The sequence below is a fragment of the Eretmochelys imbricata genome, chromosome 9, assembly GCF_965152235.1.
Source record: "Eretmochelys imbricata isolate rEreImb1 chromosome 9, rEreImb1.hap1, whole genome shotgun sequence".
NCBI lineage: Eukaryota > Metazoa > Chordata > Testudines > Cheloniidae > Eretmochelys > Eretmochelys imbricata.
Window position 1 is genome coordinate 48,963,207 of NC_135580.1, and position 15,156 is coordinate 48,978,362.

Genomic DNA, 15,156 nt, shown 5'->3' on the forward strand with positions numbered 1-15,156 from the left:
TCCCCCAGGTTGGGAGGCCAAGGTTGACTGAATAGCAATAATCAATTTTATTTTGCTATATTGAAAAGACTGTCTTATATCATATGGTATGTTTATAGGTAGAGTAGCAAAAGCAAATACCAAAAGCAACATGAAAACCCACCCAGTATACACTTACACAATATTATTTTTAATGTCATTGTATAATAGCAATGGTGGTAGTGCAGATAACAGTAATGATATATAATCTAGGGCTGTCAAGCAATTAAAAAAATTAATTGCGATTAATCATGCTGTTAATAATACAATACCATTTATTTAACTATTTTTGAATTTTTTCTACATTTTCAAATATATTGATTTCATTTATGATACAGAATACAAAGTGTACAGTGCTCACTTTATATTTATTTAGATTCCAAATATTTGCACTGTAAAAAACAAAAGAAATAGTATTTTTCAGTTCATCTAGTACCAGTACTGTAGTGCAATCACTTTATCACGAAAGTTGAACTTACAAATGTAGAACTAACTGCATTCAGAAATAAAACAATGTAAAACTTTAAAGCCTAAAGTCCACTCAGTCCTACTTCTTATTCAGCCAATAAGCTTTGCGAACAGGGAACGCTAACAGGAATTTTCGAGAGGGAGTTCTCCAGGTGAAGAAGGAGCAAATACGGGACCCTTGGGGTAAGTGGCTGTCTGTAGTGTGTGTTTGTGTTTGGGGGTTATGTGCTGTGTGCTGAGCTTGTGTGTGTGTGTTTGTTTGAAGGACCGTGTGCTGTGGCTGGCAGTGGGAAGCTGTGAGCTTCTAAACAAGGTTTGAAATCATAGAATCATAGAATATCAGGGTTGGAAGGGACCTCAGGAGGTCATCTAGTCCAACCCCCTGCTCAAAGCAGGACCAGTCCCCAACTAAATCTTGAAGCCTCTGTTCATTGGCTGAGCCTTAGGCAGGGGGCGGGGCTATCAAGGAGGCCAGGGCTTTATAAAGCAGTGAGCAAGCAACCAGGGAGTTTCGAGAGGGAGTTTGGAACCATATGGTGACTTGCCTGCCTGGTGTGAAGGTTGTGGATCTCTCGAGGCATCTAGATAGACTTAGGTGTAGGGCTGGGGAGGAGCCGGTGGTCATGGTACATGTAGGTACCAATGACATAGGGAAGGGTAGAAGAGACGTCCTGGAGGTCAAATTTAGGCTGCTAGGAAAGAGCCTGAAATCCAGGATCTCTATGATGATGCCATCATAGATGCTCTCAGAAATGCTACTGATTCCATGCGCAGGACCACTTAAGCAGGTAGAGCTGCAGCATCTCAATGCGTGGATGAGACGATGGTGTAGAGAGGAGGGGGTTAGATTTATTAGGAACTGGGGAAACCTTTGGGATAGGGGGAGCCTATACAGGAAGGATGGACTCCACCTAAACCAAAGTGGATCCGGACTGCTGGCACTTAACATTAAAAAGGTTGCAAAGCAGTTTTTAAACTAAGAGATGGGGGAAAGCCGATTGCTGCAGAGGCGCATGCAGATCGGAGAGAGACTTCTCTTAGAGGAGAATTTACTGGTAGAGATTCTCTAGGGTTTAGACAGGAGGAGGGGATGAAAGAGGACAAAGTATGGGCCAGATCAGACGAGAAACATTCACCTAAAGAATCTGACACATCAGAAAAGGGCAGACAAATAAACAGTGACAAGTTTTTAAAGTGCTTGTACACAAATGCTAGAAGTCTAAATAATAAGATGGGTGAACTAGAGTGCCTAGTGTTAAAGGAGGATATTGATATAATAGGCATCCCAGAAACCTGGTGGAGTGAGGACAATCAATGGGACACAATCATTCCAGGGTACAAAATATATCGGAAGGACAGAAAAGGTCATGCCGTGGGGGAGGAGTGGCACTATATGTGAAAGAAAATGTAGAATCAAATGAAATAAAAATCTTAAATGAATCCACATGTTCCATAGAATCTCTATGGATAATAATTCCATGCTCTAATAAGAATATAACAGTAGGGATCTATTATCGACCACCTGACCAGGACAGTGATAGTGACAATGAAATGCTAAGGAAGATTAGAGAGGCTATCAAAATAAAAAGCTCAATAATAGTGGGGGATTTCAATTATCCCCATATTGACTGGGTACATGTCACCTCAGGATGAAATGCAGAGATGAAAATTTTACAATAGTTTAAATGACTGCTTCGTGGAGCAGCTGGTACAGGAACCCACAAGGGGAGAGGCAACTCTCGATCTAGTCCTGAGTGGAGCGCAGGATCTAGTCCAAGAGGTAACTATAACAGGACCGCTTGGAAATAGTGACCATAATATAATAACATTTAACATTCCTGTGGTGGGAAGAACACCTCAACAGCCCAACACTGTGGCATTTAATTTCAGAAAGGAGAACTATGCAAAAATGAGGAGGTTAGTTAAACAAATTAAAAGGTACAGTGACTAGTGTGAAATCCCTGCAAGCTGCATGGACGCTTTTCAAAGACACCATAATAGAGGCTCAACTTAAACGTATACACCAAATTAAAAAACACAGTATAAGAACTAAAAAAGAGCCACAGTAGCTTAACAACCATGTTAAAGAAGCAGTGAGAGATAAAAAGGCATCTTTTAAAAAGTGGAAGTCAAATCCTAGTGAGGTAAATAGAAAGGAGCATAAACACTGCCAAATTAAATGTAAAAATGTAATAAGAAAAGCCAAAAAGGAGTTTGAAGAACAGCTAGCCAAAAACTCAAAAGGTAATAACAAAATGTTTTTTAAGTACATCAGAAGCAGGAAGTCTGCTAAACAACCAGTGGGGCCCCTGGATGATCGAGATACAAAAGTAGCACTTAAAGACGAGAAAGTCATTGCAGAGAAACTAAATGAATTCTTTGCTTCAGTCTTCACGGCTGAGGATGTTAGGGAGATTCCCAAACCTGAGCCGTCTTCTATAGGTGACAAATCTGAGGAATTGTCACAGATTGAAGTGACACTAGAGGAGGTTTTGGAATTAATTGAGAAACTTAACAGTAACAAGTCATTGAGATGAGATGGCATTTACCCAAGAGTTCAGAAATAACTCAAATGTGAAATTGCGGAACTATTAACTATGGTTTGTAACCTGTTCTTTAAATCAGCTACTGTACCCAATGACTGGAAGATAGCTAATGTAACACCAATATTTAAGAAGGGCTCTAGAGGTGATCCTGGCAATTATAGACTGGTAAGTCTAATGTCAGTACCAGGCAAATTAGTTGAAAGAATAAAATTGTCAGACGCACAGAAGAACATAAATTGTTGCGCAAAGGTCAACATGTTTCAGAGTAACAGCCGTGTTAGTCTGTATTCGCAAAAAGAAAAGGAGTACTTGTGGCACCTTAGAGACTAACCAATTTATTTGAGCATAAGCTTTCGTGAGCTACAGCTCACTTCATCGGATGCATACTGTGGAAAGTTTAGAAGATCTTATTATATACACACAAAGCATGAAAAAAATACCTCCTCCCACCCCACTCTCCTGCTGGTAATAGCTTATCTAAAGTGATCACTCTCCTTACAATGTATATGATAATCAAGTTGGGCCATTTCCAGCACAAATCCAGGTTTTCTCACCCCCCCCCCCCCCACACACACACACAAACTCACTCTCCTGCTGGTAATAGCTTATCTAAAGTGACCACTCTCCTCACAATGTGTATGATAATCAAGGTGGGCCATTTCCAACACACATCCAGGTTTCAGAGTAACAGCCGTGTTAGTCTGTATTCGCAAAAAGAAAAGGAGGACTAATACAGACTAACACGGCTGTTACTCTGAAACCTGGATGTGTGTTGGAAATGGCCCACCTTGATTATCATACACATTGTAAGGAGAGTGATCACTTTAGATAAGCTATTACCAGCAGGAGAGTGGGGTGGGAGGAGGTATTTTTTTCATGCTTTGTGTGTATATAATAAGATCTTCTAAACTTTCCACAGTATGCATCCGATGAAGTGAGCTGTAGCTCACGAAAGCTTATGTTTAAATAAATTGGTTAGTCTCTCTAAGGTGCCACAAGTACTCCTTTTCTTTTTGAAAAGTCAACATGGTTTCTGTAAAGGGAGATTATGTCTTACTAATCTATTGGAGTTCTTTGAGAGAGTCAACAAACATGTGGACAAGGGGGATCCAGTGGACATAGTGTGCTTAGATTTCCAGAAGGCCTTTGACAAGATCCCTCACCAAAGGCTCTTACATAAATTAAGTTGTCATGGGATAAGGGGGAAGATCCTTTCATGGACTGAAAACTGGTTAAAAGACAGGGAACAAAGGGTAGGAATAAATGGTAAATTTTCAGAATGGAGAGGGGTAACTACTGGTGTTCCTCAACGGTCAGTCCTAGGACCAATCCTATTCAACCTATTCATAAATGATCTGGAGAAAGGGGTAAACAGTGAGGTGGCAAAGTTTGCAGATGACACTAAACTGCTCAAGATGGTTGAGACCAAAGCAGACTGTAAAGAACTTCAAAAGGATTTCACAAAACTAAGTGACTGGGCAACAAAATGGCAAATTAAATTTAATGTGGATAAATGTAAAGTAATGCACATTGGAAAAAATAACCCCAACTATACATACAGTATGATGGGGGCTAATTTAGCTACAACTAGTCAGGAGAAAGATCTTGGAGTCATCGTGGATAGTTCTGTGAAGACGTCCACACAGTGTGCAGTGGCAGTCAAAAAAGCAAATGGGATGTTTCGGAATCATTAAAAAAGGGATAGAGAATAAGACGGAGAATATCTTATTGCCCTTATATAAATCCATGGTATGCCCACATTTTGAATACTGCATACAGATGTGGTCCCCTCATCTCAAAAAAGATATACTGGCATTAGAAAAGGCTCAGAAAAGGGTAACTAAAACGATGAGGGGTTTGGAACGGGTCCCATATGAGGAGAGATTAAAGAGTCTAGGACTCTTCAGCTTGGAAAAGAGGAGACTAAGGGGGAATATGATAGAGATATATAAAATTATGAGTGGTGTGGAGAAAGTGAATAAGGAAAAGTTATTTACTTGGTCCCATAATATAAGAATTAGGGGCCACCAAATGAAATTAATGGGTAGCAGGTTTAAAACAAATAAAAGGAAGTTCTTCTTCACTCAGCGCACAGTCAACCTGTGGAACTCCTTACCTGAGGAGGTTGTGAAGGCTAGGACCATAACAGCGTTTAAAAGAGAACTGGATAAATTCATGGAGGTTAAGTCCATTAATGGCTATTAGCCAGGATGGGTAAGGAATGGTGTCCCTAGCCTCTGTTTGTCAGAAGGTGGAGATGGATGGCAGGAGAGAGATCACTAGATCATTACCTTTTAGGTTCACTCCCTCTGGGGCACCTGGCATTTGCCACTGTCGGTAGACAGGATACTGGGCTGGATGAACCTTTGGTCTGACCCAGTATGGCCGTTCTTATGTTCCATTGCTCAGAAATACAAGTTTAGTTACAATTTGCAGGAGATAATGCTTCCCTCTTCTTTTTTACAATGTCACTTGAAAGTGAGAACAGGCGTTTGTGTGGCACTGTTGTAGCCAGTGTTGCAAGATATTTATGTGCCAGATGTGCTAAAGATTCATATGTGCCTTCATGCTTCAACCACCATTTTAGAGGACATGCATCAATGCTGATGATGGGTTCTGCTCGATAATGATCCAAAGCAGAGTGGACCGACATGTTCATTTTCATCATCTGAGTCCGATGCTACCAGCAGAAGGTTGATTTTCTTTTTTGGTGGTTCGGGTTCTGTAGTTTCCGCATTGGATTGTTGTTCTTTTAAGACTTCTGAAAGCATGCTCCACATCCTGTGCTGATCAGATTTTGGAAGGCACTTCAGATCCTTAAATCTTGGGTCAAGTGCTGTAGCTATCTCTAGAAATCTCATATTGGTACCTTCTTTGCGTTTTGTCAAATGTGCAGTGAATGTGTTCTTAAAACGAACATGTGCTGGGTCATCATCCGAGACTGCTATAATATGACATATATGGCAGAATGTGGATAAAACAGAACAGGAGACGTACAGTTCTCCCCCAAGCGGTTCAGTCACAAATTTAATTAACACATTATATTTTTCACGAGCATCATCAGCATGAAAGCGTGTCCTCTGGAATGGTGGCCAAAGCATGAAGGGGCATACGAATGTTTAGCATATCAGGCACGTATATACCTTGTAATGGCTGCTAAAAAAGTGCCATGTGAGTGCTTGTTCTCACTTTCAGGTGACATTGTAAACAAGAAGCGGGCAGCATTATCTCCTGTAAGTTGTAACCAAACTTGTTTGTCTGAGTGATTGGCTGAATAAGAAGTAGGACTGAGTGGACTTTAGGCTCTTAAGTTTTACATTGTTTTATTTTTGAATGCAGTTATATAACAAAAACAAATCTACATTTGTAAGTTACTCTTTCACAATAAAGAGATTGCACTGCAGTACTTGTATGGGGTGAATTGAAAAATACTGTTTCTTTTGTTTATCATTTTTATAGTGCAAATATTTTAATAAAAAATATAATGTGAGCACTGTACAATTTGTATTCTGTGTTCTAATAGAAATCAATATATTTGAAAATGTAGAAAAACATCCAAAATATTTTAATAAATTTCAATTGGTATTCTATTGTTTAACAGTACGATTAATTGTGATTAATTTTTTTAATCAATACTTTTTTGAGTTAATCGCGTGAGTTACCTGAGATTAATCGACAGCCCTAATATAATTACAGCAGATTAGATAGCTTTAGTTGATTTTAATAGTGTAGATAAATTCAATTTATCTATGCACTGCTCTCAAAAATCCAGAAGGGATTTAGGAGTACACGTCCTATTAACTTTTAGTCAGATTTATGCTCCGAACTCCTTTGGATGCTTCTGAAGCTCCCCCTCAAAGTATGCAGACAGTATCATTGACTCTGTCATCCATGCCATTGGCAATAAATCTTGCCAGTGTTTGCGCAGTGTTGGCAGATGGCCTCTGCTCCTCCTGTTCCCACCCATCAGTAATCACTTCCCCCTGGATCTCACAAATGTGCAAAATACAACATGCAGAGATAATATCCGATCTATCACAGAAGTGTTGAGCCATGTCCCCAGACACTTCCACCGGCCTCTTAGACACATCTAAATTTCATCATCAGCCAGTATTTCCAAAAGCCTAGTTAGCTTAAAATAGTGTAACACCGTGTGACTTATTTTGGGTTAATATTTGTGAAACATAAAGAAATGTAAATCCTATGTTTTTGTACAGGTTCGAATGCAAGCATTGAAATGCTTCTCAGTTCTAGCCTTTGAAAACCCCCAGGTATCAATGACTCTTGTAAATGGTAAGCTGAAAGCTTCAGTGGCTAATATGTTGTTCATTTTACAAATTAACTGAATTTGAATTATTTCCTGAATCCTCTTTTTCATTGTTTGCAGTTTTGGTTGATGGAGAATTATTACCACAGATTTTTGTGAAGATGTTACAAAGGGACAAGCCTATTGAAATGCAGCTCACATCAGCCAAATGGTAATCCTCAACAGGAGCTAGAGGGAGAGGGGCTGCAATGTAACCTAATGCTTAAAATTGCAACTCTTACGAATCTTCTTGTCATAAAATCCTAAGTGATAGAATTGGGTGAAATGTTAGTCTGTAGTCCATCTCCTTGCACTTATGCAAGATGAACTCTTGTACTCCTTTTGAAGTGTTGTTATTAAATAATAATTAGTATTTATATTATACTAGTACCCAAAGGTTCCCATTCAGGGTTAGGGGCTTCATTGTGTTGGACATGGTACAGATCTAGATAAGAGCTAATCCCTGCCCTGAAGGGTTTGCAGTCTAAAGTAATATTTACTTCTGAAGGCTTCTGGTGTTGCTGGAGACTCCTTGGAAATTATGCCATTGCTATTTAATATTACTGGTTAATATAAGATGTTCATCTTTTTAGTTTCAGCCTCTTCCATCTTCCCTTACTGCCATTCCCATGATCGTGGCCCTGTGCACTCTGCAGCTCAATGGAACCAATTTTCATAGCAGTAATTGCTAAATTCTTTATCAATATTAATTTATTCTGCTTCCATAGCCTGTCCTTCCCATCCCTCCTCCCTTAACGTTCCACACAACTACGATTCATAGTTGGAAAATGTGTCTGATTATGTTTAACAGTGATTATTTTGGTGGGTGGGTTTTTTCACGGTGCTCTTCAGGCATCCAGGATCCGCTCCCTGGAACTGTCCTCCTGGGAGAACCTTCTTCCCTTTGTTGTGTTAATTTCTATGGAATAAATGTGCCCAGAGACTCAGAAGTGTTAATGTGTCCATGTTGCTGTACAACACTAAACAGTTTGGGGTTCTGAGTACAGAGACCTCACCCTGTTTAGTTCTGTGGCAAACACATTAGAAAATGTGTGCCAAAATTTGGAAATGTATTGAGTAGGATAAACAAGAGAAGAAGAATCAAAACAAGATATAAAGCATTTTGATATTGAAATTGAACGGGTATGTAAAACAAATGTAATCAAAAACATATCAAATCCCCATTTTCAGAGAGGATGTTGGTTGGAGTCTTATTTTGTCAAACAATCCTTCTCTTGGTGGGAAAGGAAAGGATTAGTTCTGTTGAATTTTAAGTTGTGAATGATAGGCACTCTTCCTGCCTTTGACAGAGCAAACAGATACAAATGGGATAAGAGATAGGATAGTAAAGGTGGGGAAATATGTATTATTGTTGACTTTCTCAGGATACAGAGTGGCTGGGCAGTCACAGACAGATGCTCTGGGCTGGCAGTCAGGCCATAATAGCTGTTGCTCTGGACCCTATCTCACATTTCTGACAGTAGAACATCATTTAGCTGGTCATCTCAGTCTTCTTCACCAATCCTCCTCAGGCCAACCAGAGCTCGATGGGACAGCTCATCTCATTGTGCTGGTGCAGTTGGTCTCAAGATCAGGTGAAAAGCTGAGAGAGAGAGAGAGATAGTGGGAGATGAAAAGGGAGGGGAAGACAGAGCAGGATCTCACATGTATCAGGTCTCTACTGGTGTGCCAAAGTCTGGGTGTCACAGTCATCCTTGAAACTCACAAATGAAGGAAAATCTCTGGAGTGAAGCGGAGACCTGTTGGGCTCCTCCAGGAGTTTTTCCCATTTGATTCCCCACCCTTCCCCTCCCACCCCTGGCCAAAGTTTCTCTTTTTTGAGGACCCCAAAAGGAGTGGTGGGCAGGACAGCACATTCCCTCATTACTTGTCTGCCAATGAAGCCTAGTTTCTGACATCAGTTTTGGTCCATTAACTTCTAATTCCGTTTGCTTTTTGTTTACTAGGCACGATCTCAGCGTATTCCTTGGGTTGCTTTAGTAGACCTTTTTGTATGGACTAGTCCAGGCTTTTTGTCTTCCCTTTGTGCATCAACATATATTGTTATAGGTGATGGTAACATTTTACAAACTTTTACCCACTTTCCAATAATTCAGCCCACAATTAGGATAGGCCTGTTAGGCCTCAAGTATTACAGCACATCGTGTGTCCCAGCGGGTAGCCAGCTTCAGCAATTCATCTCCTTGGTTCCCCTATCCCCTGCTTCTGCAATGATCTTCAGGTATCTCAGCTTGTCATCCTACATGGTGGAAGCTAGACTCCAGGTCTGGCTTCCTGAGCCACAGCTGCCTGGCCCCATGGAACAGTGCAGGGATCATGGACTGGAATCCAGTTAACTTCCCCTTGTGAGAAAAGCTGAAAAGCAAAGGGAGTGGCAGGCTGGTCCTGGCTGGGCAGGGGAGCAGAAAGCAAAACTCCAGGCACCTGGACACAGCAAATTCTATGACAAGAGTTCTGAATTCTGTGGTATCTTGGAAAAATGCCAGATTCCAGAGTTGTGGAATTGTGGACTCAATGGGGTCTTTATTGAGATGCCACTATACTTCTCAAAATTACTGTTTGAGGCTGTATGTGTTCAAGTTAATCTCCATATACACAAGGACTATAAACATATTTCCTTTTTTTTTAAAGCTCAGTTTTTGGAGTATAATTCCATGGCAAGAACTGAATTTTGTTGTTTTTGAATGGTGTAATATATGGAGCCTTGCCTGTAACATAAAATAGAATATCAGGGTTGGAAGGGACCTCAGGAGGTCATCTAGTCCAACCTCCTGCTCAAAGCAGGACCAATCCCCCATTTTTGCCCCAGATCTCTAAATGGCCCCCTCAAGGATTTGACCCACAACCCTGGGTTTAGCAGGCGAATACTCAAACCACTGAGCTATCCCTCCCCCGAAACCATTTTAAGTAATTTGTTTCTTCCTGTTATGTTGTCGTATTACTTTTTCTGGTACTGTATTTCTTCTGGAGGTGCCCAATCTAATCTCCAGTAGTGAGGTTGAACAGCTATCAGGAATTACAAATATTTGTTCAGAATTGTAGCAGTTTTGCCCACTTATTTCAGTATTTTGCCTTCACTAAAGGCATTTGAGAGAGGGAAATGGATGTACTTCAGATCAGTTAAAGCAGGCACCTCTGGAAAGGGGAGGAGCTCTGTCAAGTGTATCATACAAGTGTCTTGGGAGATGGGAGAGATCTGAGCACAGGGTGTGTATATCTTTAGGCTGTGATATCTGTAGAGAGTAATGCTTGTGTTAAATGAACAGGCTGCTCTATCTCCTGCTTGTTGTCTCTGTCCTCCCCTATGTTAATCAGCAAGGTTCTCCATCCCATGAGTGGTTCCCCCGAGACCTGCCCTCTCCAGGTGGTTTTATTTTTTGCCTTGTTTCCTACTCCATCCTCTTCTTATCTGAGGTCTCTGTGTGATTGTCAGAACTCTGCAGTTTGTACTACACTCCGGGATCATTCACCCTTAGAGAGAGCACATTTACAGCATCTAGATGAGTTATGTAGAAAACACCATGGAATGTGGGCACATTCTTGAAAAAAAGTTTTTTTAATGATGTAATTAACCTCAAGACCTGTTCTATATCAGTAATTCTTAGTGAGAAATTATATTTTGAGATAATTTCAGGGGAAACCTTACCTCCCCTGCAGCCTTTCATGGACATCTGTGGAGTAAGCAAGAATCTGAAAACCACTGTCATCTCATAAAGACAGATCAAATACTTCAAAGACCATTGTCATGGACTGACTGAATGCTTTTAAAAGCAGCCAGCAGTCTCCTGCAAACCCGATAGCAATAAACGTTAACTTCTGCTGCTGTTCTCAGGTGCCGCCAGTTTCCCGTGGAAGGTTATATTTTCCTAAATTTAAACACCAGAGACACCATTTGAATTTTCCAAGGAACAAGTGTACATAAAAAATACAGTATTTGTAGAAAGTTTCAGAGTAGCAGCTGTGTTAGTTTGTATTCGCAAAAAGAAAAAGAGTACTTGTGGCACCTTAGAGACTAACAAATTTATTTGAACGTAAGCTTTCGTGAGCTGTAGCTCACAAAAGCTTATGCTCAAATAAATTTGTTAATCTCTAAAGTGCCACAAGTACTCCTTTCCTCTTGTAGCAAGAAATTCAAACTTTTACAAACAATTGTCTTGTATATTCTATTAATATACATAAAATATGTATTAAATTCTACTAAAATTCCTATATTTCAATAAAACACTAAATTGTTCAGGCCTGTCTCCAGAAGTTGGTCCAATAAAAGATGTTACCACATCCACCTTATCTCTCCGAAGCTTGAGTAACTGAGTATCGACTAGATGATTTTCAGTATTGTAACAGCATGAGAGATGAATTATTTAAAGATTGATTAAAAGAATTTTTCTTGAATAAATGTAACTTTTAGTACAAGTATAAAACCAATTTTAGAAGATGCTGCTTTGTTTATTTGATTATATATATTGGGACTACGCGGTGCTGTTCAGTATAAAATATATGATTGTATAAGCAGAAGGACTCTTAGTTCTATGGAAACAACTATGCCAATATGGCAAATTTCTACGATATCTTTGACTTTCACCAGCTCTGGAGATAAAATGTTCTATAGTAACATAGCAATTGCCATATTGGATTAAACCTATGGTTGATCTAATCTCTTATTTGCTCTTTGACATTGGTCAATACTACAAGCTTTAAAAGAAGGTGCAAAGTACTGATATGCCCATGTGGGAAGATACTTCATGATCTCCAAGCAGTTAGTGGTTGGCTTGTGTTCTGAAACATGAATTTGTACCCCTTATAAATGTTTCCTGTTCATAATGTGGCTACTCTTATTATTCACGTCTAATCTTTTTATCTTAAAATCTTAGATATCTTCCTCCATTGCTAAAACATCTTCAGCCTCACAAGGAGCCTTGAAAACCTCCAATCGGCAGTTTTTACTGCAGACACTATTAGTTTACATAATTCTTTAGATAATTCTTCTCTAGGTTACAATGAGGTCCTGCCACTTTTCATCCACTTTGAGCAATTTAAAATTTCAGCCCACAGCTAGTTTGACAACATTGCCACATCTGTGATCAACTGTCACCACCACTGTTCTATTCCAGCACCCAGCTGATACAATCTTCTTTCTTCTCCTTGGCATCCTGTTGTCGTCGGCTGTTTCAACACACAGCTCTTGACTATGTAGCATGGGCTAAATATCATTCTGGTGCCTCTAATGCCATCTAACTCATTATGACTGAGCAGATGGTTCATCCTGTGCTGGATTTCCCAGCTATCATCTTGTGTTCAATGATACTGGACTTTTCTTGCCTTGATTTTCTTACCGCATAGGATTCTCAGATTTGGTGAATCTCAACTCTCTACTGATACACCTACTGATTTAGTTTAGATGAGCTGAGATTAACCAGGTGCTTTTAATCTAGATCACTAGCAAGGTCTTTCAGTTTAGCATTAAGACTAGGTGTGCACTTGAACATTCTTGATTTTGGGGTAGGTAGCTGGTAAAAGAGGTCAGCAATCCAACAGAGTGGGGATAGTGGATTGTTTTGGTATAGCTAGCAACCTTAAGTATTGGTCATTTTGATCTGATCCACAACTTCCTAGTTATGTAGTAAGCATTGCTGGTGTACAGAGAATAGAGTGCTGAGAATACTTAGTGCTTTCTGTAGCAGATGGTGCAATGCACCTTGGGATGTTCTCCAGGTGAACCTGGAAAGTAATAGGACTGGTTTGTGTGGTAACACTATCAGGGAATTTCTATGTATGCAGCAAAGGAAGAGTGACAATTTAGTTGCAGTCTGTCATGGTATAGGGGCCATGTTTAAACCATATTATGTGTAACCAGGAGCAAACTCTGCAATGGAACCTGGATTCATATTCAGTAAACAATCTGTAGTGTAGACAGGCCCATAAAGACAAAAGCTTTCTATAAGGAAACCAGTTCAGCCTAAAATATATATTTGTTCTAGTTACAAAAGCTCTTGAGGAAGGTGTGGGGGACACAAGCAGCCAAGAAGGCACTGATATGTGACACCAGAAGGCTCTTAGCAGCAGCATGTAGCTTGCTCAATTTTATGGTAAAACCCTCTCCCATGTGCTGGATCTAGCTCAGATAATGTACTTGTGGCCTATGTGGTATATTCAAGTTCTAAGCACTTTTTTAAAGTTTGTAGTCCTTATGTTCTCAGTTTTACAGACATTTTTCCCAGTGTGAACTGAATGAAAACCATTCTACACAGGTATTATCTATACTAAGTAAATATTGCAAATGTGTTGCATCACCGTTTAACACCAGTTCAGTAGTGTTGTCAACAGTGATAGCCTAAGTGTTAACCGGACACTTGCTGATGCCAATGTTGCTTAAACTGGCTCTGAGCAGATTAGATGACAAAGTGCTTAAAACATCAATGACATCCAGAAGCTGGTTTGTGCTGAGGCTCCCAACGTTGCTAATACTGGTGGATGTGAACCAGTGATGATAATGGCAGGAAACTTCTGCAAAACTTCACTAGTATAGACAGTGCTACAGGCACCTCCAGTATCCCTGCTGCTGTTCCTTCTACTGTAGAGGTAAAAAGCAACAATATATGGGCACTTAAAATGACTGCAGGCAGTTTCACTGTTGCTATTCAACAGCTTTTGTGCCACTGACGGTTGGATGTTGCTGCAATGTGGGAAAGATAGGAGCAACAGCAGTGGTGGTCCTGATGATGTTTGTGGGAAGAGGAATTAAAACCATGCAGGGTTAATAGAGGGGAGTAATCCTACTGCCAACTATCCTTGGAGGAGTCTAGGGGGTATGGGGCTAGGGTAGAGTAGCTGGCACAGCCCACTCAGCAGTCAGTGGGATCTAGGGGGAGGGGTAGAGTAGCAAATATCCTCTGCCCTTACAGCAGCCAGAAGGCTCAGGAACGGAGAGAGGAGCCAGCAAGTGACTTCTTCTTTCTCATAGCTAAGGGATATGGAGCTTCATATTTTTCAAACACTCACTAGCTGTTCTCCACAAACAGGACCCAGGCACAGCACCCCATAAGAAATTCCTGTACCACCTCCCACTTGCCAGCAGAGGGGGCTGGGCTTATCACCAAATGCTATCTCTGGACCTTGCTGATGGGGACCCCCAACCCCTTTGAGCTTGTGCGTTTAATCCTGGAGCTCGTAGTGTTTGGTGGATTTTTCGATCCAAGATAGTCTGTCTGATTCTTTGGATTGAGTGTCAGAGCAAGAGTGGACAGGCTTTCCATCCTCCCGGATGGAGTTCCACATAGTTTTGCAAGTGGGAGTTCTCAGTGCACTGGGTGAAATGTGTTTAACTGTCTGGAAGAGGGACCTGTGGTCTCACAACTGGTGAAAATCTGTGTGGAGCATCTGCATCCATTACTGGTTACTGTTAATGGTTGTTAGCTGTCAATCCTTATATATGCTGTCATTTGGCTTTAAAAGTTAACAACTTCACAAATTACGTTGTCTGTAACCTCCCATATTGGGGGAAAACCATTGAGAAGGTAGTGTTGATTCATCTCCCATAGCATTTGGAGTCCTCCACTTCCTGGGTCCCTACCCGACTATTTTATGCCTGTGCAAGGCAAAAAAGCCTGTGCAAATCTCATTGGTTGACCTCCTTTAGGCAAGGGTCAGAGACCAAGGGTCCATGCTGATGTTGTTAGATTTATCAGCTGCCCCCAGTATGGTTGGTTGGTTGAGAGTGCAATGGGCAATTTCTCTTAGGCTACCTCTTGGCTTGGAGCTGGGGGAGAGATTCCCAGTTCATGTAGACATGCCCACACT

The 15,156-nt window shown here is 40.6% G+C and overlaps 1 protein-coding gene across 12 annotated transcripts in view; it reads left to right on the plus strand.

Moving 5' to 3' along the window:
• ARMC8 (armadillo repeat containing 8) overlaps positions 1-15,156 on the plus strand; it is a 181,819-nt gene that overhangs the window by 111,284 nt on the left and 55,379 nt on the right. For all 12 annotated transcript variants that reach the window (XR_013347187.1, XR_013347191.1, XR_013347188.1 and 9 more), the window contains 2 exons: positions 7,250-7,325; positions 7,420-7,510. Coding sequence is in view for 3 of the 12 variants with exons in the window: in XM_077827229.1 (XP_077683355.1) it covers positions 7,250-7,325; positions 7,420-7,510 (167 nt within the window). In the remaining 9 variants the exon portion in view is untranslated. The remainder of the gene's footprint in view (positions 1-7,249; positions 7,326-7,419; positions 7,511-15,156) is intronic.